A 24,130-nucleotide genomic window follows, 5' to 3' on the forward strand; every position below is an offset into this window, starting at 1 on the left:
CAGCCCCCCCACCCCCGCAGCTGTCAGCCTGCTCTCTACCTATGAGTCTGTCTCTATTTCTGCTTCTCTTACAGATGAATCAATGCTTCATTAACTCAGCTAATGTATATACATATGTATGTAAAATATCTCAGCATTTATGGCTTAACACATAGTAGAAACCTAATGCATGTCCATTCTTCTTTATCTACTATGATATTACTACAATCAATCCCAAATCTATTGACATCTGTAAATCTCCCATTAGTAAATAGATGAGTTAATTACTAGCTGCTACAGAAAGACACAGGCAAAAATGTGATCAAACACTGTTCTTATTATTTAACTAGAGGCTCGGAGCATGAAATTCATGCACGGGGGGGAAGGGGGAATGTATGTCCCTCAGCCCAGCCTGCACCCTCTCCAATCTAGGACCCCTCAAGGCCCAGTGGGATCCGGCCTAAATGGGCAGCCGGACATCCCTCTCACAATTCAGGACTCCTGGCTCCCAATCACCTGCCTGCATGATTGCCCCTAATTGTTTCTGCTTGCCAGGCTGATCACCCCCAAACCACTCCCCTGCCAGTCTGATCGACACCTAACTGCTCCCCTGCCAACCCAAATGCCCCTAACTACCTTCCCCTGCTGGCCTGGTCACCCCTAACTGCCCTCACCTGCTGGTCTGGTCACCCCCAACTGCCCTCCCCTGTAGGCCTGGTCCCTCCCAACAGCCTTCCCCTGAAGGCCTGGTCCCTCCCAACTGCCCTCCCCTGCCGGCCATCTTTGACTACATGGGGTGGCCATCTTGTGTTGGAGTGACAGTCAATTTGCATATTACTCTTTTATTAGACAGGGTAGGTATAGTCATCTCTGAAAGTCCTCAACCCTTTACTATCTTATCGTGATCTTCAAATTGATTTGGCCTCGTTTACTTTGCCTGTTAGCTCAATGCGAAGGTTTATCTGTCCAGCTTGCTTTCTGATCCGGCCTCTGCTGGCATCACCAGCATCCTGTCCTTTGGCTGAACCTCTCCCCATCTCCACGTGGCACAGGTCAGAGGCCTGGGTAAAGGCGCTCCAGCCTCTAGTGCTAGTGGTGGGTGTGGGCATGGGAGGCGACGCCACGGTCTTCACTCACGCTGGGGAAGATGAAGCCCCGGTTCTGCAAGCCTCTAACCTGGAGCCGCCAGCCACGGGGGAGGACACGGAAAGGAAACCCTCACATCTCTAGACTTCCTAGAACGCTAAGCCAGGAAATTCCTTTTTCTTAGATTTGAGAAAATCCTGGAGACTCACATTAGACTGGTCAGGGTCAGGCTTCCATGTGGCCTAGCAGGTTGATTGGCACATAAGGATAAAATAGATCGGGAAACACAGAACCAACAACAATCTAGCATCTGTCTTAGTATCTTCTTAGTACCCTACGATTTTTATTCATATCACTCATCTACTACTGGTCATATTACAGTGGTAACACATGGAAACAGAAAAATCTTCGGAGCCATTCCTTTATCTAATGTAGCTATGAGACTGTTGCCATGATTTTCATCTTTCTAATGATATTTAAAGAAGCTAATCAAGTCTTATGTCATACCAACATTTAGAACATGGTTTCGGAGTGCTACTTCAGCGTTCCATTGTCCTGGAGGCTTCCTTGGAAATCCACATGTTATTGTCTTGATGTGAACACTCCACCAGAAACAGGCAGCACAGCAAGTTCCAGTCACAATTTCTCCCATTCAAGAGCAAGTTCGTTGTTTTAACTAGCATGCAGCACACGTTTATTTTTTTAAAGAGGATACATCCTAGTTGTACCCATAATCCCAATGTTATCTTAGTGAGAAGAAAATTCGGTGTTCTCATGATAAACTAAACAAAATTAAATCAGATGTAAAAGGAATATTGACTTTCAAAGATCTACAAAGCTACAGAAAAAGAACATCTTGTCTGTGAATTAGAATAATTCCTAACACAACTGGCTGTGTACCTACATTCAGAATGAAAATACAGACCCCCGCCCCCCAAGGGAAAACATACTATATTCTATTATCATTTAGACTGAGGCAAAAGAAGGTTTCATAGGAGATAAATATTCTTAACAAGTAAAGAAATAATTAAGCCACTGGGATTTTCTTTTTATTTCAACTGTTGAGCTTTTATAAGAAAGTGTTTAGCGTTCTGAAAGCCTTTTACGGCTCTAAATATGCAACAATTATATGAACAACACGATTTAATTAGAATGCATTGAGTGTATGGCTCTATAATGGGAATTGCATTAATTAAAGTAGTTGGATATACAAAGGTATTAGCTATAAACAGTTTGAGGAATCGAGAATCTAATTTGCCTACTGCACAACAAAGACTAGCACATGGCAGTTATGTGAGTAACGGTGGCGAGCATATAGCAGCTAGATGTTTATCTGTTTCAGACTTCATTCATCCCACAGCTACGCACTGGGCACCCACCCCATGCCAGCCCCGGTCTAGGTGCTGGGGAGCATCAGAGCACAGACAGGTTCTGGTCCTTGTGGAGCTGACATTTGAGCAGAGGAGACAGATAATGTACGACAAGCACAGGAGGTACACTGTAGTCCGCAGGTGTAAGTACTGAGGTTGGGGGGCGGGGAGGGGACAGGCAGAGTAGGGTAGTGGGGTCAGCAGGAGGGAAGCGGGGTGCTGCATCTTGAACTCAGTGATCAAGGGGGTGCCTCATTAAGAAGTGACATTTCAGCAGACTTTAAAGAGACGGCAGTGTGAGCTATGTGGGGGTCTGGGGGAAGAGCATGCTGGGCAGAGAAAACAGCCCAGATAAGAGCCCTAAGGCTGACGAGCTCTGAGTGTTGCAACCTGAAGCGGAGTGAGCAAAGGGGAGAATATTAGGGGGAAAACACACAACACTATAAGGTGAGGGCTCCTTCGCTTACACAGGAAAGCAGTTCATGGAGGGCCGTTGGACGGAGTAGTTCCGTTGTTCGTAGGCCCAGTGCACAGTGAAAACCCAGGCCCCTTGTTCAGACAGAGGGAAAGTGCTGTCGAAGGTACTAAAATATAAAGCTTTTTTCCCTTTGAAATATTGTAGTTCTTATAGTACTGGGATTTACCGATCATTAGAGGGGTAATAATATTACATGAGTCATGAAAAGCTTTTAAACTGCAAAAATAATATGTTGGTGTTATAATTTTGTATAACACAAAATAATGATATTTTATTAATATATCTTGTATATTAATATACAATTTTCCTCATTTGCTTTTCTACATATTCATTTATTAGATCACCAACAGGTATATATTTAGCAGCTTCACTTTCAATCCATATAATTGAAAGCTCTTGGCAAACGCAAGATCACAAAAAATTCTGATTTCTGATAGTTTTAAATATTGAGAAAGATCTTTCTGCCGATGCCACGGTTATAGGAACTGCTGAGAGTATTTTATAGGCTAGGACAACACCCAGATAAATCTCGGGTAAATTATTTCAAAATATAAATTTTAGTATACCTAACTTGGCAAATCTTGCAAAACAACTTCTCTAAAATGATTTAACTTTGGACAGATCAGTATCATGTATCAGTATCATGTTTGAATTTAGTTTTAAATGCAAATATATACAATGCATTTTAATGTTTCCTCTGACATCTCTGATAACTTGTGGAGGTTGAACAAGAAACTGGAAGTGGCTTCATGATTTGTACGTCATTCAAAACAACTGTTTATGCATTTACCCCTGTACCTATGATTACAAGGAGCAATTAATTTTAAAATTGTCTTCCATGTTAATTGGAAGTTCCTAAAGTTTCCTATGAAAATAGAGTCCTTTTCTGTTGAATGTGATCATCTTTAAATTCCATTCCATTTCTAAGCTAGTGAATCATTTGCTTCCCATGCTGCAGCAGTTTTCAAAACTGAAAACTCAGAGGTCTTTGAAGAATTCCAACTCTGATGTGCTTCATTGCAGCGTCCACACGTCCGCTTTCATTCTGTGCTCCTTACAGATCACGTTTGCTGCCCGAGGTCCAGCAGTTCCTGTCCGGGAGCTCCGGCCGGAGAGTTAACATCAGCCTCCAGGACCGGCTCTGGGGACCCACTGGACAGCCAGGCTCCTGCGGTGTTCTGGCGCTGCTCCCTTGGGAGGCCCCTGCTCTCTCTCTCTCTCTCAGGGCTGTGCTGCCCTTCTGCTGATGCTGCCCGGGTCTCCGTCTCAGGGTGGCTGCCCCTCAGGGTCCCAGAGTTCCCGGACTGTCCCTGGGTGTGCAGTGCGCAGCTGGCCAAACACTGTTGCATGCCACTGCCTTCTGCGCCGGAGCCCGTGTGTGTGCAAACGGCTGCTTCAGGGATCTCCTCTCCTCAGGAATATGCCCCTTTGGCCCACTGAACTTCACTTACAACCTGAGTTCAAAGATAAAAGTACTGAGAAGTTCATGACAGCAGCAGCGGAGGGCTGACCAAGCCAGGGCCCTTTGCAGTGCAGGGACTGAGCGACTGCACAGCCAGGCCTCCGACGCGGGAGACCTCCTGGGCCTCCATAAACTGCTGGGCTCTTTCTCGGAAGGAAACCGGAGCCGGTGAAGGTCTTGAGCAGGAAGTGACATGAGGTGCTTCACTTGAGCCACAGGTTTGTGTTTCACACTAGAGAGCGGGACCCGATGAAGTCTGACTCAAACATCACACTTGATTTACACAACAATCATTTTGCTTCTGGACACTCAATACACTCGAAAGTCATTTCTAAACAAAATCACAATGTACAACCTAACTATGTACACTTCTTATTTGCTCATAAAACCTAACTGTGTCCACTTTTTATTCGCCCGTGTTCTTTATTATATAATCCTATAAAATAAAGAGGCAATATGCAAATTAACCCTCACACTCTCACAAGATGGCTGCCTACGACAGGCAGGCAGGGGAGTTAGTGAGGAACGACCAAATGACTGAACAAGCAGGCTGCGTGGGGTGACCAGGCTGGCGGGGGGGCGGGGGGGAGTTGGAGGCAACCAGACCGGCAGGGGGTGTAGTTGGGAGCAATTAGGCTGGCGGAGGGGGGGGGGGCAGTGAGGGGCGACTAGGCCAACAGGCGGGGCAGTTAGGGGCAATCAGGCTGGCAATGGGGGCAGTTAGGGGCAACCAAGCAGGCAGGCAAGTGAGCGATGAGGAGCCAGCAGTCCAGGATTGTGAGAGGGATGTCCGGCTGCCAGTTTAGGCCTGATACCCGGGATTGGGCCTAAACCGGCAGCTGGACATCCCCTGAGGGGTCCTGGATTGGAGAGGGTGCAGGCTAGGCTGAGGGGACCCCTCCCCATGCACGAATTTCATGCACTGGGCCTCTAGTACCTCAATAAAACTGGGGAAAAGTAATTTCTAAATATTCTTGATACATGTTTCTCTCTCTCTCTCTCTCTCTCTCTCTCTCTCTCTCTCTCTCCCTCTCTCTCCCCCTCTCTCTCCCCCCACCTCCCTCTCAAATCAATAAACATATCCTCAGGTGAGGATTTAAAAAGAATATGAGCATGTGGGAACAGGGGTTTCCTCCAGGCCCCAGGTCTTGCAGGGCCTTCTCCTTGCTGATCTGTCGAGTCCTCACATCTGCAGGTTCCTAACTCTCACGCCCTGTGGTCCACGTGATCCCTCGGCTCTCGATCCCTCTCTGAGGGTCTCTGAGCCTCTGCTCCTGCGCCAGCATCGCTGGGTTCAGTTTCCCAGTTCCCACTGCTGAGAGCGAGACTCTAGTTGCCCCAGCTCATTCCTAGTTGAGCAACCCTTTTCGCCCCAGATCTACCTTAAGCCACAGGCAGCCTGAGCATAGCTACCCTTGACTCAGATTCCTTCTCCTGATCCGATCAGCCATGGCCACAGGGCACAGTGTCCAGGCCACAGCACAGCTCCCTGGGTCACTCCCACCCCCTGGGAACCATGGATGGGGCAGTTCTCCCTTATCAGAATCTGTGAGGACTGTAGGCACGGAAATGACATACTTGAACCCTTGCCCCAGATGTCTCCTAACACACAGCTTAACTTCTGATAAGAAGTTAAAAAATTCAGTGCCTGAAATTCCATCAGTCTTGGCCTAATTTCAGTAAACAAGGATCTTTTTTCATAACAAAATTCCCTCTAAGAAAGTTAAGATTTACTTGCAGTGCCTGACAGATAGCTAGCACTCAATAAATGCTAGCCGAAATCGTGATGAATAGAGTCAATTTATCTCACTGTTTTCCTCTGAGAATAGCTACACAGGGTGAAGACATTTTTTGGACGAACGAAGACATTTTATGGACAACTGTTTAGAGCAGCGGTTGGCAACTGGTGGTCCGTGAGGTCCAAAAGGTTGGCGACCGCTGGTTTAGAGCACAGGAAATCTGGCAGAACCCTGGGAAAGGGTGTGATAGCTAAAGGACCGCACAGATCACGGACATCTGGAGCACAGGGGGGAAAAGTGCAGAGGGTGGCAAGTGAAAAGGCAGTGCCTCTCACCTTCCACACCTCAGCCCCCGACACTGACCAGGACAAACACACCTCCCGTGGTGCCTGTCTGCAGCGGCCAGGAAGAAAGAGGGGACACCACAGAATGCTGCCCAACGGCCAGACAGGACGAGGTCTGAAAACATCCACCGATTCAGTGGCATGAACCTCCCCGGTGAACTTAGCAAAGGGCTGCAATAAAATGAAATAAAATATGTAAATGCCGTCATGTGATATAGCAATTTAAGGATCAAGGGACTTCGAAAGGAAGACCTATTCTAGTCTCAGCCCCGCAACCTAATCGCTGTATGACCCTGCAGAGAAGTCCATTAAACGCTCAGAGCCCGGCTTTCTCATCTAAAACGGGAATAACAATACCTACCTACCTGTAGGGCTATTGCAAAAATTAACGGAGACAATACACGTGAAAGTTCAATGAGCTTGACACAGCTCTACATGGAAGGAGATGCATTCTCAGTGTTACCACACAGCAATAGGTAAGTCTGTTCATGTCACTCAGCAAGAAGCACACTAACCACAGGACCAAAAGCACCTGGCCAAGCATAAAGGGGAAGGCCACGTTCCCCGTGAAGGACAGACATTCTGCGAAAGGGGCTCTGCTCCGAGGAAAGCAACGTTAGCTGAGGAAGGCATGTAGACCTGCAAGTGACAAAGCACTGGGCACATGTGTGGCTATATTTCCCCAAACGATTGAAACATCATATTTTAAGTCTGTTTGTGCTTTCAATTATGAATTCCGCAGTCAATTATACATTCAAGTAATTATGGAAGAACCGTGCTAGATGTAACCAATCCCACATATTCATACAGGAAGGATTTTTGCAGAGGGCTTTGCGTTCTCTTTCCTTTCTTCACAGGCCATTCTTTTGAAGGATATTAAAGTGACTGGTAATAACCAGAATTATCTGTGAATGCATTCTCAGCTCCTAAAATAGAGATCGATGATAAGAATTGCAAACGTGTGCCTCAGAAGAAACCAAATCTAAAAGAACTCAAGGGGAAAAAATTCACAAAGAAAAACATTCATTTCCTGGTAAAACCCTGAATTGGAATTGCAAAATCTTTTCCTATGGAAATGTTGGTGGGGAGCCCACAACAGATAAGAGCTAATATTCACTGAGCACGTGCTATGTCCCGGGACATGTGTTTTTTTCCTGTGCACTTCATCTGATCATCATGGCAAATGAAGTAGCTATTCAAGTGTCATTTTCCCCATTTACAGATAAAAAACTGAGACCCAGACAGATGGATTTGTCCGGAGGCACACAGCTATTAAGTATTAAAGCGGGAAGCTGAAGCATGCGTCAGGAACAAACAGTTCCTGGTTTCTCTGTTCTCTTTCATCATGCTGTAGGGACTAACAACAGAGTACAAAACCAAGACGGGTGCCCTTCTGAACAGCAGGCCCTGACAGGTCTCAGGCCCTGAAGCCTATGCTGACAATATAATGGTTGCTTCAACTTATCTGAGAAATAAATGCGATGTAAATTAGAAACAAACATCAATTTCAAAACTGCAAAGTTGTTGAAAGTGCACCTCAGGCCTCTGAGAAAGAGATCCCTGAAGACAAACAGCACGGGTACCGGTGTGAAGAGTTACACCCGGTCGGTGACCACCAAACCTCAGCGTGCCTGGGAGTCACCGGAGGGCTTGTGGGAACAGGCTGCTCGGCCTCAGGAGGTCGGTGAGGCCTGTGAACCTGCGTTTCCACCGGGTTCCCAGGTGATGTGGATGCCGCTGGCCCAGGAACCACACTTTGAGAACCACGCGACTAGACCAAAAAAAGCAGCCATCTATCGTGTTATTTCAGATGCACGGAAAAGGCCTCTCTCCGAAAAGTCCTTCAGAAAGGAACCAAAAGCAAAACTCCTTTGACAAGAAAAGAAGCCCGTCAGGAATGCATTCGGCAGGAGCGAGAAGGCGGCCCCTAAGGACGACCTTCTGTGTGCTAACTCTCTCACTCAACAGGGAGCATCCACTACCCAGCTGACCTGCTCAGGAGCTGGGGTGCAGCAGCGAACCAGGAGAGAGTCCTTATCTTCATGACGTTCACACTGGAGTGGGCGGGGCAGGCAATAAACACCCGCACCAGGTAAGCACTGCGTGCGGGGCATAGTCGGTGGTACACGCTGTAGAGAACAGAGAGGCCAGAGCAAACCAGGGAGCGGACAGCTCGAGGCAGAGGGCCCAGCAAGTGCAAAGCCCTGAGCTGGGAACACCTGTGATGCAATTGAGGGACAGGAACATAAAAGGTAAGGTTTTTAATTGTGTATGAATGAGGGAAGTTTCCTACTAACCTCCAGAATTGATGGGCAAAATGAAACTGAGTTTGTGACTTTCAGAGTTTTGGGGAAAAGTGGAGAGAGCTCTCGTCCACACTCATGTGCAGATATTTTCCCTCCTCTCCTCTCCTCTCCTCTCCTCTCCTCTCCTCTCCTCTCCTCTCCTCTCCTCTCCTCTGGTATCGCAGTGTTTGGAGAACCCAATGTCACATAAAGATGTAGATGCAAAATACCCCTGGCTTTTGCTTTCCTTTTGTATTTCGTGTTAATCTGCTTGGCAGTCAGGGTAAGTGCTGAGGAGAGAATCCAGGTCTACAGGCTGCCTAGGGAGAAATGGGGGTGTGTTGTGGCAGAAGGGAGCTTGCTCCGCCCCCTGCTGAACATCCCCCCTCCCACTCACACCGATGGCTTCCTAGTGCGAGGCCCATGGCTCTGGGCCCTCACATTTGTGCTGCCTACAAGCTCTCAACTCATATACAGGTGAGGCTGTGCGTACCAAGGTGTTAACACCCTCCAAACAATGAGGAACAAGTGTTCCTTTGTCCTTTTGGGGGGACAACTCTGAGGCACAGTCCCGTGTCCCCTCTGTCCTCCAGAGGATACCGGTGGGACTGAGTGCCTTAATGTACCCAGTAGCAGCTTCCTTTCCTTCCATCTCACCTCCTCGCTCCCTACTGGTGCCTCCTGGCCTTACCTCCCAAATCAGCTACTGTCGCTAGAATCCTGGCTTCAGAATCTGCTTGAGGGGGTGCCAGACTAGGACAAGTCCCTTCTCATGGAGGAGTCATATCACTGTAGCATCTCTGATCCACCGGCCAGTCCTTCTACTGTCTTTCTAATTCCAGCAATGCTTTTTCTCTTCCCACAGACCCAGAGATTCTCATACCATGTGCGTATGCTGTCATAGAACTCAGCCTCCACAACGACACTGCTCCCTGCAACTCCCAGGCTCCACGACCATACCGCTCCACACAACTCGCAGGCCATTGCTTAGAGGTATTTTACCCAATAAATTACAAATAGCTTTAACTTGTAGTTATCACTGCCAAAATTTCTTGACTGGTCATTCTTAAAAAGAAACATCCAGAATTAGACTCATTTGTTTACCCACGATAATAAAATCCATATTTGCAATGTGCATCGTTCGTACAGTCTGTGCTTGTTAGATGGGCTGCCGTTGCTGTCTCCAAATTCACTCGCTGTAGGTGGAGAGGCAAACGTTCCCTCTTCTTTGTTAAGATGTTGGTGGAGTACCTCAAGGTCATTATCTTGAATAATTTCACGATTTTAAGCTGATTGGTTTTCCTGTTTTTAACCACAAACCCATGTTTTTAGTTGGAAATGTAATTTAAGAAGTGTTCAACTTGAAAGTTAGTAAGATCACAAAAGCCAGAAATGCAATGTTATCAAGAAATTAGTGTAGCAGGAAGTAGAGCCAAGCATTGGTACATGTTTATAAACAATGCATCTGGTGAAATGGAATTGTGGCCGGAAGTTGAACAGATCAGTGGGAGTCAATGAGTTTTTGTATAATTCCGTTGTGACCAGTGTTTTCTGCTTGAAAGCCAACGTTGAGAAAAACAAAGTATTTACTGTCAGGCATGTTTTTGTGAATGTCAAATGGGATTAGGTTTATTTGAGTCCCAGGGGGGAGAAGTTCTAATCTAATAATATAGATTACTTAATTTGCTGACTAGAAGAACATTACAGAACAAATGACACAAAGTTCTCATATCTGGGAATATTAATTTTTTTTCGGAAATAATTATAATTTTTAAAAAAACACACACAGGAAGTTATAAAGAGAGTACAGAGTGATTCTGTGTACCTTCCCCCAAACTCCCCCTGTGGTTACACCTTGTATAACTATAGCATATTATCAAAACCAGGACACTGACAACGGTACAGTATGGTTGTAGAGTTCTATTTGGTTTTGAACAGCAACCATTGCAATGAAGATACACAACCTTCTGTCACAACAGAGATCTACTGATGGTGACATCTGACCAGTTTGAATAAAGAGTAGAAACCTTACATCCCTCTAAGATCCTTTCCACTCCCTTGTTTATAATATTACCAGAGGCCCGGTGCATGAAAATTCATGCACTGGAGGTGCGTCAGCCCGGCCTGCCCCCTCTCACAGTCCAGGAGCCCTCAGGGGCAGAAGGCAACCCAGCAATCAGGGGAAGGCGACCCTCCATCACACCTCTGCTGCTGCCACTGCCGGCAGCGCGAGCCTCGGCTGACCCTGGTTATCTGAGCCTCAGCAGTCCCTGGTTACCTGAGCCTCAGGCGGCCATGGTTACCTGAGCCTCAGGCAGCCCTGGGCAGCTGGGCAACCACCATCCAAGGCTTGCCTGCACCTCGGGCCAGCCCTGGGCGGCTTTTGGGCTGAGGGGACTGGGGGATTCCAGAGGCAGGCACGCAGAGCGGCCAGGCCTGCCTGGGGGTGGGCCATGGGCCTGTTGCACACCTGCTGCCCCGGTGGGGCTGAGGGGACTGGGTGCCACCATCTTGTGGCTGTGGGTGCCGCCATCTTTGAGGGCATGGCAGTCAATTAGCATATTCCCTCCTTATTGGCTGTGGGTGCCACCATCTTTGCAATGGTGTGAGGGTCAATTAGCATATTCCCTCTTTATTAGATATGATTGTCATCACACAATGCTGTCATTTTTGCTTCGATTGCCAAACATATATTTTTTAACTCAAGAGGAGGAAAGTTAATTTTATTCATGCATATTTTTGCTCATTCCATTATTCTTTCTGCCTTTCTAATGTCCCAAGATGCATTCTTTTTCATTTACCTTCTTTTCAAGAAATCCCTTCTTTCAGGGGAGGTATGCTGGTGACTAGTAGTCTTAGTTTTCCTTTGTCTGCAAATGTCTTTACTTCCTTTATTCCTGAAGGATAGGATTCTGGGCTGAGAGTCCTTTTCTCTCATCACCTGCTACCTTCTTCTAGACTCCATGATTTCTGATAAGAAATCCACTGTAATTCAAACTATTTTTCCCAGTAGGTGATATATCATTTCTCTCTTATTGCATTCAGATTATTTCTTTGCTTTAGTTTTCTAAAGTTTGACTATGATTTGTCTTGGAGTGAATTTCTGTGAGTTTATCATATTTCTGGAAGCTCTGGGTTTATGACTTTTGCCAAATTTGGGGGATTTTCAACCATGATTTTTTTAAAAACATTTCAACCCTACTCCCTTTCTCCCCTCTCCTCTGGGATTCCGATGACATGCATGTTAGACCTTTCGCAGCAGTTCTCACAGGTCCCTGAGGATCTGCTCTTTTTTCCAGCCTGTTTTCTTTCTGTTCAGATTTGTTGATTCTTTCCTCTGATCTCTCCATCCACAAATGTTTTTCTCTTTAATTTCAGTTATTGTTCTGTTCAGTTCTAAAATTCTCACATGGTACTTTTTATGACTGTTTTTGGTTGGTTGGTTGGTTGGTTGGTTGGTTGGTTGAAGCATTTTTGTAACAGCTACTTGAGAACCCTTGTCACATCTTCCAAGACCTGGGCTTCTATGTTGGGCATCTGTGATTGTTTCTTCTCCTGCTGGTGGACATTTTCCTGGTTCTTGATATTTGATGCGTGGTTTAACTGTACCCTGGCGAGTTTGGGTATGATGCTGTAAGATTCTAAATCACACTTAATTCTTTCATTTTAGCAGGCCTCCTCTGACATGGTGCTAGTGTGCCCCTCACTAGTGCCAAGTGGGGGTGAAGATCCAGGTTCCTCATCAGCCTTTCTTAACGCCGGTGGAGGGGCCTCATTCCTGCAGGTGAGTTGAGATGAGTTGAGATTTCAGCCTTCCTTCGAGGCCTCCACGGACACCTCCCTAGACAGGAGGGGGGTGCACCATACTGCTCATCACTGATACCCCCCAGGGTGGGGAGGCCCAGCCACTGGTGGATGGTGGTGACTTCAGGGTCCCCTGTAACTTGCATTGACAACGTAGTGCCTCCTCTGAGACCGCCCTGTCAGTGGGGGGTCAGGTACCTTGCTACAGTCTGACCTTGGCTGTCAAAATGGGGGCTGAGGCTGTGGGTTTTGTCCATGGTATTTGGATGGGGCAGCACAACTAGCTTCTAAAGGTTTCTGCCTTGCTAGGCTGCCCCTTCCCTGGTCCTCTGGCTGTAGAGGGCAGACTCTTATCACTTGTGTCTCAGCCTATTGGTGTTTCTGGATTGCCAGTTTCTCCAGCATCCATTCTTGGATATATGAGGGACAAAAAAAAAACAAAACAAAACAAAAACACAACAAAAACAAGCAAACAAACAAAAAACACCAGGAAACTCACTGCCATGCCTCAGGTTCTAAGGTCCCTGGCCAGTCTACCTCCTTCACATCACCTTTCGGAGCCTTTTATATGTATATCCAGAGTTTTAGTTGTACTTAGTGAGAGGACTAGAGAGAGAAGTGTGTCTACTTCCGCTTGCTCTGGAGCCAGAAGTCCATGGGCATATTTGTAAAGTGGCAAAGGAATAGAGATTTCTAATTTTTCACCTCTGACACTGAACAGGCGGTTAGTACCTTCATGTGCATTCTTGTACCCTCAAAGCACCCTAGTAGGCTGGTATTACAGCATCCCCTTTCTCAGAGGGCACAGGTGGTCCAGAGATGACAGGTCTGATGCAGTTGCATAGTGAGTTTGTCAGAGGGCTGGGCCAGAATGAGCTTATTCCACTTGATGGCGAATGTTTTGAGCCAGACTTGGTAGAAGCATGAGTACGCAGAGGTGAATAACTGACCAATGAGACTTGATTTTATTTTCTAAATATTCCCCTGTGGCCTCCTCCTCTTCCATTCTGGTCTCCTCACCTTAAAGGTGCAAGATCTCTTCTCTGCATGCAGCAGGACTGGGCGAGCGATGCAACCCAGAGCATCATCAGCAAAGCCTGTTTCCTAGAGCCAAGGTGAGCGCCCAGCGGGGCAGGGGGCTGTGCCTCCTATGAGAAAAGCCTTTCTCCCAAGCCCATCAGCCAGGGCACAGGTGCACGAACAGCCTAGCACACCCTCCTCCAAGGGGAGCTGGCAGCCCTGCAAGTTTTCCTTGTTCCTCACCCTCTTTGTAGTGCAAATCGAAAGGCTACACTTCATATTGCTCATTGACGGTAAATTCAAGGTTAAAAAGCAATGGTTCCCAAGGTGACAACTAGCTTTTCAAAACCCAACCCGGTCGCCTTACTGCAGAGCAGATGCTTTACTGCCCGGTGCCAGCCACAGGGGCCTGCGTCACTGATGTGACCAGTGCTAGCAGCGTGCGCCCTGTTCACGCACCGTGTTCCTCTGAAACACCACATGTCCACATTCTCCCCAAATCTCTCCCTGGAAACTTGTTTATTCCCAAATAAAATAAATGTCCTCTGACCCAAGCTTTTAGGTAGAACATAAGTTTAGCTGGAAGACTGGAATTCTGCAGATTTACATGTGATAAGCTCTCAGAAAAGTCTAAACTCCAAAGTCACCTCCCTAAATCTTCAAGTAAAATGGACCTTCCAGGATAATGCGCCATGTTTGGCCTGGGCTTCAGGCCTCCCCTGCGAGACCACTCCCTACCCCCGAGATCAACGGACTCCAGCCTGAGAAGCATAACACCTGGTAAAACATCACCTGAAACTGCGAACTCCTTGATAGGATGCGATACCATCCACCCCCACCATGCGCATCTGTGGACCTCCTGAAGACTCTCTACAAAAATTAGTCCAAAACCAGTGAGCAAAATTCATAGGATAAACAGCTTTTTTTAAAGATGTCTAAAAAACATAGGATATATTTCAGGAAAACCAAAGTTCCCAAGAGGCAGCATGTGAAGTACTCCCTAATGGAGATGTATGAAGTAATAACCACACAGATTCTTCTCCTTAATTTCCAATGATACAACGTTAAAGCTTCACAACTTCTCACCCCCAGCCATGCAGCTCGGCCGTCATGTCACTGATCTGGGTTAAGTAGGAAAAGATGGTCTTAATTAATGGGATTCCTGAACTATAGAATTGGGGAAAGAGGTCTGGTGGATTTTATTCTGCTTTAATTGTATACAGTAAGCAGAATTAAGCTACAATGTGTTAACCAACAGAACAGCTGCAAAGAGCCTATAGAGAGTGACTGGATTGTATGCTGGGAATTTGTTTCTGAGGGTGACAGCAGGCGTTTTTGTTTAACATCTAAAGTGGCAGTTTCTATTCACCCAGCCTGCCGAATTGTGTAATTCTTAGACCAGTCTTTAAATTGTGAGATAAACATTTCTCTAACTGTTGTGTATAAATGAGACTTTATTGATACTTGATGTTTACCATTTCAAAGTCACACAAGTTAAGTCTGCATGAAGTGAGCACATTCTGTACATAAAGTCAATGCAAACGGCGACCCCCACCCCAGGTTCTTAATGAGTACGTTAATCTGCTTAATAACCCTCTCCTGCAGAGCTGGGTCAAAGGAAAACATGAATCTGCCTCCGTCAGCCCAGCCGCTGCTGCAGCTCACCGCGCAGACAGGAGCCCGGAGGGTGACGGTGACCTTGGTGGCAAGCAGCCCCGGAGGAAGAGGGCCTCAGGGCCAGCAGGTGCGCTCAAGGCACACCCTCGCAGGCAGCACGAGCCTTCCTTCCCCGCACACGCCGGGCGAACCCAGAGAACACAGGCAGCACCTCAGACAGACAATGGCACTCTCCAGGACAGAAAGAGCCCCCACGGAGAACCCCCGACTATCCCAGGCAGCCTGCACCGAGAGAGCACCACACCGGGCAGTGGGAGAGCGTCCACCGTCCGTGTAAGGGAGAGGGGACAGGAAAAGGAGCCATGTGTCGGAAGGGGAGCACACCTGTCTTCGAGGGAAAGAGAGGGTATCCCAGCCTTACACGAGACTAGACTGGCTTTCATTTCCTCTAAATGAAAAATAAAACTGTAAAAATAAAAATGTAAAAGGTAGGTGACAGAGCATGCACATGGCTAAAAGCAAATGATCGAGCTCACAGACTGCACTGGCCACGTCTTCCAGAACCCAGAGCCTAAAGACAGAGATTGAGACTGAATGGACCGTTACAACAGGTGAAGGACAACACCAGTGGTTCTGAAACTAGAAGTTCCAGAAAGAAAGAATGGCTATGCTGGAGGAAAGGCAATTAATTTTAAATTATCAAAATAATTATCAATGTGACAACCCTGAGCTTGACTATAAGACTTTTCAGATTGAAGTGACTGGAGGAGAGAGAAGAATACACACAAAAATAACGTACCTAGACTCACTGATATAAATGTCAGAAAGACAAGTACAAAGAAAAACTCCCTAAAACATCCAGGAAGTGAAAACAGGCATTTCCTAAAACAGAAATGAGACACAGAGGGACAGTGTCATCTCTCAGCAGCACTGCATGCAAAGAGGCCATGGGGCACTCTCTTCACAGAGGTCAGAGAAAGGACCTTGTAACCCAGAATTCTACACCCAAATTGCCATTTGACTGTGAAGGAAACAAAGGACTTCAGAAAACCCCCAATCTTGAATTCTCACTAAAAAATCATTAGAGGATGATTAACTAAAAAGGGATCCAAGAACTAGGCATGAGTATAAGAAACAGTGATGAGCAACAACAACAAAAAAGAGAGGGAAGGATTTAAATAAATGCTGATAATAAAAACGATTAATAGTGACGCAGAATGAAAGTCTCAGTTGATTTCAACATTTGCAGTGGTAGGGGAGCTGGAAAGACAAAATAAAAGTGTGCCAAGGCCCCTGAGACAAACAGAGAGACAGACAGAGAAATTTCAGATAGTGAGAAAAGCACAAGTAAGTTTACATCTGAATTTACACTGTGCAGATGTGTTGAAATGCAATGCACACCTTGAGGGAAAATGGAAAGTACTAGCAGCAACAAAGAGCACAAACCAGCCAACAGCTCCAAGGGGAAAATGGGGAATGATAAATGGAAACATAAATCCAGACGGGAGGAACACCTCCGAACACCATGACGGCCATCACAATAAACATAAGCAGGTGAAAGCAGCCAGTTGAATTTGGCTAAAAAGGCAAAAGCCAGCTATATTTTATTTACCAAACCTATACTTAGAAACAAAACGTCCCAGGGCAGTTGAATTAAGAAATCACGAAAAATAAACCACATAAAGGCCAACAGAAAACAAACATCAGCCAAAACAGCTTCAGGGGAAAATGGGATACAAGGAGAAAAGCCTGGACAAAGAGGACTGTTTCCTGCTGATGGAAGATGTGACCCACGCGGACCACTGGGCAGCCTGGATAAAGACGCTCCTGCCCGTCGCTTTTTACATCATGTCATTGTTGGGGTGGGCGTCTTTGTAAGTCAGTGAACAAAACAAACCCCCAGCCCTCATGAAGCCTTGATCTAGTGCCATGGTCGGCAAACTGCAGCTCGTGAGCCACATGCGGCTCTTTGGCCCCTTGAGTGTGGCTCTTCCTAAGCCTTAGGAGTACCCTAATTAAGTTAGTAACAATGTACCTACCTATATAGTTTAAGTTTAAAAATGTGGCTCTCAAAAGAAATTTCAATCGTCGTACTGTTGATATTTGGCTGTGTTGACTAGTGAGTTTGCCGACCACTGATCTAGTGCAGTGGTTCTCAACCTTGGCTGCACATTAGCATCACCTGGGAATCTTTTTAAAATCCTGATTTCTGGGCCTCATCCTCCGGAAATTCTGTTTCTTTGATACTAATGTTGTGGCCTCACCCCATAACAAAGAAACAGAATTTCCGGAGGATAAGGCCCAGAAATCAGGATTTTAAAAAGATTCCCAGGAATTCTAATGTGCAGCCAAGGTTGAGAACCACTGTGGAAGGCAGACAGAAAACTAATGAGTAATCAAACTATACCTCGTTTCAGCTGGTGCCAAGTGCTGGAAAAAGAAAACAGGGAAGGTTGGCAGGGAGTGGTCTCAAATGGGGTGACAAGGGAAGGTCTCACTGAGAAGGGGATACATGAGCAGAGACCTCAAGGAGCTGAGGAGACAATCGTGCAGATTCTGGAGGAAGAACGCTCCCTGCAGAGGGCGCAGCAAGAGCTGAGGGTGACGTGGGCCGGGGCTGGGAGAGGTGAGCATCATGGGAGGAAAAACAGACATCCAGGAAACAGGCACTGCGGTCCCTCCAGGGGCGACTTTAGGAAGTTTCAAAATAAGACGCTGAGATCAACCCCCTGAAAAAGGACATACCCTTAAAGATTATGTAAAAAGGGAAACTTTTAGAAAAGTGTGACATCCTGTCTAGGAGACGTGAATTTAACCTAAAGACCTGTTATCAGATTCCGACTCTGAGTAAAACAGCTTAGGCCTCCTCAATTGCATTTCACCCACGGCGCGGAAAGATTGTTAAAAGAGAAGTTTTGTTAACAGGTTGCCGGGTCTGATGCACAGCATGGTGATGATGACTAATGACCCTGTGCCACAGACTTGAATGCTGTCATGAGAGCAGATCTTAAATGTTCTCACCATAACGTAACTATATGATGAGATGGAGGCCGTGGCTACTACTATAGTGGTAATTATTTTGCAACTTATAACTGTTTCAGATCAACATGCTGTACACCTTCAGTTTATACAATGGTACATGGCAATTATATCTCAGTAATAAAGTTGGGGGGGGGGGGAGAAGGGCTTGGTTTGAAAAGGATTCATGCAACAGGGTCTGAGAGAAAAATGAGGCAATGTGCTTCCAACAGCGTTCCTGGGAAAGGGTTTACTGATCAATGGACTTGAAAAGGGGTTATTTAGCAGCTAGCTTTCATTTTCATCATAAAGATTGGTATATCTGGGGGTGATTAGGTCACTGAAATCACCCAGATGATTTCAGGGTCGGAAAGCAACCTCATGAAGTAGTAGCTGCGGGAGGGGACTTGGCCGGCATACCGTACATGAGTAAAATGGCATTCTGATTTATGCGGTGTTCTCAGGTGGCGCTGTCCTTAGAGTCATCAGACTGAAACTGTCTGGACACACAGAAATAAAAGGGTCCTCGAGGCGAAGGACCAGGCTGTGAAATATAGCTATTACACCGAGGTGGAGCTGGGTCAGCCATTAGCAGGCCTCCCAGGTGTCACCCACCCCGAGTCCCACATCCGTCTTAACCCCTGGAACACGGGGCTGAGGGAAGAGCTCCGGCCTTACCAGAACACCGCCTGGGGCTCTGTACCACCAGCCATCGACCGGAACAGGGCCACTTAATCTCTCTGATCCTCCGAGATTTATGTAGCTTTCAAATGGGAGTAACAGAGCTAGTCCGTCTATCACACCGGTTTGTTCTGAGGCTCGGAATCTAAATCTAAAACAAACAGCTCTGCGAATAAAGGGTTTTAATGCGATCGTCATTCTGTATCCTGCAGCCTGCGTACATAGCTAATACACCGAGGCACGTTACCACGATGATCTGATAACTGAAGACACGATGAAAAACCACTAACCCACTACACAGAACACAGGAAATCCTACCTCTCAGCCACGGGCTTGGCAATGTTTTCAAAAATGGTCTCTTGGTTTGTATCTTGATCAAAAATCCTTTGAAATCTGCAAATGTGAAAACAGTAATTATTTTAAAGCTGGGCCGTCACACACTATTAGATTAATCTTTTTTCCTTTTTTCTGACGGCTCTGTAAATGAGCCCATGTTTACCGCACTGGGCTTACCTACCCTAGCACAATGTTGGCCTGTAGTCCCAGCCACACTGCGCCGTTGTCTCCCGGTATACACATGGTGGGTAAACAGTATTGCTTTGACAGGGTCTGCACAATAAATCCCTCTGAAACGCTGCAGCGGCTTTGAACCAAATAACAAACTGTGTGCTTTTAGCTCTCAAGGGGGGCAGTGTCTGCAATTGGCATCAGATGCACATCGAGATAAGGGCATGAAATGGAAACCCAAGACCAGGATGTAAACAGCCAGAGAACCTCTGATGTCTGACCGGTCAGGACAGAAGGCAGCTGTGAAACGTAGGATGATTGAACTTGGTCTTAAAATGCTGTACTGAAGTTTACTTCCCACTCGTTAGGGACTACATCCTAGTATTGGCTACTTCATTTCCAGGGAACTTTACTTCACTTTGTGGATCATGAGTCAAGAGTCAAAAGTCAAAAGGTGAAGGAAGATAGACTGGCCTGCAGAGAGAAGTCCATATCAGATTGGCAGGGCTGGGCATGGGGAGGTGTGACAGGGTCAAGTTCACGCTTCGTGCATTGCTGCTCACTTGGCTTAGTGCAGGGTCACACCCACCGAGGAATGCCCAGGGCAGGAAACACACAACCTATTCTTCTACAGTGTGGTGAGCTGCCACCAGCAAGTCTGTCCCCCATTAAAACATCAGAGAGAGAGAAAGTGAGAGAGAGAGGGAGGGGAAAGAGAGAGAGAGAGAGAGAGAGAGAGAGAGAGAGAGAGAGAGAGAGAAGGAAGGTAGTATATAAGGTAAAATGTTAACAATTGGTGGATCTCCCACATAGAATATAGGAAGAGTTGGTTGCATTATTTTTCCACCTCTTCAGCATATTGAAAAGTTTTCAAAATAAAAACTGTGGGGGTCAGCGGGATGCTTGAAAGCAAAGCCTTTAAAACAAACACATTGAGGGCGTCCTATGCAGCTTTCAGAGTGGCGTGGGAACCTTCGGCCAATGTGTCTACCTTACACAAGTGAGTTGGGCACATCCTCCATTAATGTAGAGACTATGTGAAATGTAGGACTGTTTTCACTACTGAGGAGTTCAGAAGGCTCTCTGGAGTGGGGCTGAGAATATAAAATAAAACGGAATTCATTGTCTTTAATCAAAATTAATTTCAAAACATCCCTATAGCTCAGGGGTGGGGTGGGGAATGTCCAGCTTGTGGGCCATAGAAGGCCCATGAAATCATTGGTAAGTTGAGAATTTTACATGGTCCGCGAATAATATTATAAATATCTGTGACAAATTGTGGGAAACTGTTTATTGCCTTCACTATCTGATAAGCATAGACAAAGAACCCCCCCCCCCCCAAGGCTGGGTGCCTTTGAAGCCCTAGCAAAGCTCAGAGCTAGGCGCCACCTCTGTTTGTCCAGACAGTGGTAGCTGAAACTACTCCCCCATTTATTATTATGTAAATCCTTGCTGATGGGCTAGTCTGCCTGTTGCAGGGGGTCACCTGCCTAGGGCTATGCTATGGGTGCATCCCAGATCAATAAAAGCTTGGTGAGGCCTGAGCACAGGGAGGAGAAGTCCTTCGGGACTTGCCGCCTGGTCCCCCAATATTGCAAAATTATCTCATGTCTTTTTCTCTCATTTGCTGTGTGGCTCCTCTTTCAGATACCGAACCCTACTCCACGCGAGTCGTGGAAGGAAACACTCAACAACAAATACACTCACCAGTCCAAAATTAAATAAAAGAAAATGGACATGGAGACACAAACTACAGCAAAAACAAGGCTTTTAATGTCGGTCTTGGGAGATCCGGTGTCTGGTGGGCAGGCACACCAAAGTGGTTACAGCCAGTATTGTATTCCCTGCTGTGCAGGTCCCTCCCCTGGTTCCTCGTTGGCTGAGGACTGTGGGGCGTACAATCTTCCAGGAACCATCACCTAATTTTCATTATTTCCTTAGAGGGTATTCTTTCCTTCCCAGTTTAAGTCCCCTCCCCAACATCCTGTTTGCCTGGGGACTCTCCAGGTGCCTGAACTTGGTCACATCAGCAGGCCATTATGCAAGCAAACTACCAGGAACTTTCCATTCAGGGTTAAATGCCTTGCCTCGAAAATGAACCACCACTGGCTTTATTGCTAACAATATCCAAATGGCCCTTGGCAGAAAAAAGGTTCCCCACCCCTGCATATAGCTTATCAACCTCCCATTTGAAGACACTAACAATGAAACCATATACAAAGAGAGATTGCAGGGCACTCTGGCTGCTACGTCATTCGTCATTCGGCAGGCAAGATTATGTTTTAGACAACGGCATTAACGTGGGTGCCCAGAACACGCCTCACACCCTATCCGTGCACCAGGACCCAGATACAAACACAGGGGGCACGGCCACTCTGTGCTGTTCAGGGCCCCGCTGGCTGTGACAACTGAACACAGACCCAGTGGTGCTTGTGAGGATGAGGATGAGGCGGATTTGGTTCTTTACCAGGTTGACGATGACTGGCTACCTCGACAGCCATTCCCAGCCCCACTTCCTTAAGTAACAGGAATGACAACTACCACCCGGTAAACCAAAGAGATGGCCGGGGTTTCCATAAACCATACAATAGCATTAAACATCAAATCATCATCCCAAAACATTTTATCTTTTATAATTATAGCTGCACAGTAATCTGAAAAGGCATTGTGGTCATCTACTTTCTGAAAACCTTTGCAGAGCAAAATAGTTTACCAACTTGAGTGTCATCTTTTACAGCGGAAGAGGCTGCTTTATCCTGGGGACAGAAAGCCACTGACTCATGGCCCTGTAGCAAGCCAATAATGCACCCTGAGACATGACTTGGGTTTCCTGATTCCTAGGAGGAGGAATTTCATCATGAGGAGGTTGTGTAGGCTTTTTCCAACGTCTATTTCAAATCTGGCACGTACTGACCTCTTCCCACCCAGAAACGGCTCGTCCTGGCCTTCCTCAGTCCCGGAAATGACAGCTCCATCCTTCTAGAAGTTCCGTCCAAAACCCGGAGGGCATCCTTGGCTCCTCTCTTTCCACTGCACTCTATACCCAACCCATCAGCAAACTCTGTCGTCTCTGACCTTTAAAATACTTGCAGAATCCAACTATTTCTCAACATTTCCACATGCTACTACCCCGGCCCAAACTACCAAAATGTCTTGCCTGGTCTCCTTTACTCCCTTACAGTTAGTTTATTTGCTACATGTGAGCAAGAATGATCCTGCTCAAACTTAAGTGGAATTGTTTCATTCTTCTGATCAAAATCCTCCATTACCTCCCACGGCACTTCGGGGAAGAGCTCCATATGATCTGGCCACTCTGCTGCCCCTTTAACCTTCTTCCTGCCACCCTCGCCCTCCCCCAATCCCCACCCCCAGCTTACTCTCCTCAAGCCACACATATGCCTTCTCTTCAACAAGCCAGGCATAACCCCCCTCTCAGGGACTTTGCTCTCACTATATTCTTGGCCTGGACTTCCCATTCCTCAGATATCTGAATATCTGGCTTCCTTGCCTCCTTCAAGTTCTTGTTCAAATGTCGCCCTCTTGTCCACCTCCCCTGAGAGGCCTGTGAAATGCTGCCACCTTCCCTCCCCTTTGCTGCCCTTCGCCAGCACTCCTCTGTCCCCTTCGCTGCCTTGTTTGGCTCCATGGCCCTTAACACTTTCTGATACACAGTGTACTTATTGATCTTCTTGCCCATCTCCTCCCACTAAAATGTGAGCACCATCAGAGCAGGGGCTGTGCTGCCCTCCCTGCTGTGTTCCTAGCCATGAAAACATCTCACAGTGAATGATCGATAAATGTTTATTGGTTAAGTGGATTTTCTTGGGAGAAAACAGCCTTAAAATGCTTACATAGGTATCTCTGATCATATGTATAAGTTAAATATTTTATTAATATCTTTATTTAAAATACCAAACCAATATTTCTAATTCAGAGATTTAGAAAGAATGATCAAGTGATTTTAAAATAAGCAATCGGCACTTTTTCTTTGTGATATTATTTCTTTACAATTTATTTTTAAAATTTAGCTTTATTATTGAAAGTATTACGATGTCTGCTTTGTTTTTTTGTTTTTGTTTTCCCCATTGACCCCACTCCTACCCACACCTGCCCCTCCCAAGCCTTTGCCACACTATTGTCTGTGTCCATGGGTTATGCACATATGCATAAAAGTTCCCTGGTTAATCCTCACATCCCTCACCCCACCTTTAGTCTGTTCATCAGTCTGCTCATGGTTCTATGCCTCTGGATCTATTTTGTTCATCAGTTTATTTTGTTCATTAGATTCCACATATGAGTGAGATCATGTGATACTTGTCTTTCTCTGGTTTATTTCGCTTAGCATAATATTCTCCAGGGCAAACAGCACTTTTTCAATAACCATATATTTAAATTCTCTCTGTATCTATATAACCTAAAGAATACTTTGGAAAGAACCAATTCATAGCGACATGGCCAATTTTTCTTAATCATCGGCAACAGGCTGAAACAGAAGCATGCTGAATAAAATGTTTTAGCAACGTGTGGCTTGTAGAGAATGGTGTAGGGCAGCTATCATGAATTCATAGCTACTAAGGTATGCAGCAAGCTTACACCAGTGGGAGAATGCCCCTTCAGAAAAAGGAAGTCACTTACTGTAAGGCTACTTCTTAAAGGACAGAATGAAAGGCGATGGGGAGCCAAAAAGGCAAGGTGAGGACCCCCCCACACACACTATGTGAGCAATTGCTAGCAATCCTG

General features: G+C 46.3%; 1 protein-coding gene across 1 annotated transcript in view; it reads right to left on the reverse strand.

Moving 5' to 3' along the window:
• Positions 1-24,130, reverse strand: part of KIF6 (kinesin family member 6) — a 380,047-nt gene that overhangs the window by 350,270 nt on the left and 5,647 nt on the right. Inside the window, exon 3 of the mRNA XM_081094290.1 lies at positions 19,202-19,276. Coding sequence (XP_080950416.1) covers positions 19,202-19,276 — 75 coding nt within the window. The remainder of the gene's footprint in view (positions 1-19,201; positions 19,277-24,130) is intronic.

The sequence above is a fragment of the Myotis nattereri genome, assembly GCF_964212035.1.
Source record: "Myotis nattereri genome assembly, chromosome: 6".
NCBI lineage: Eukaryota > Metazoa > Chordata > Mammalia > Chiroptera > Vespertilionidae > Myotis > Myotis nattereri.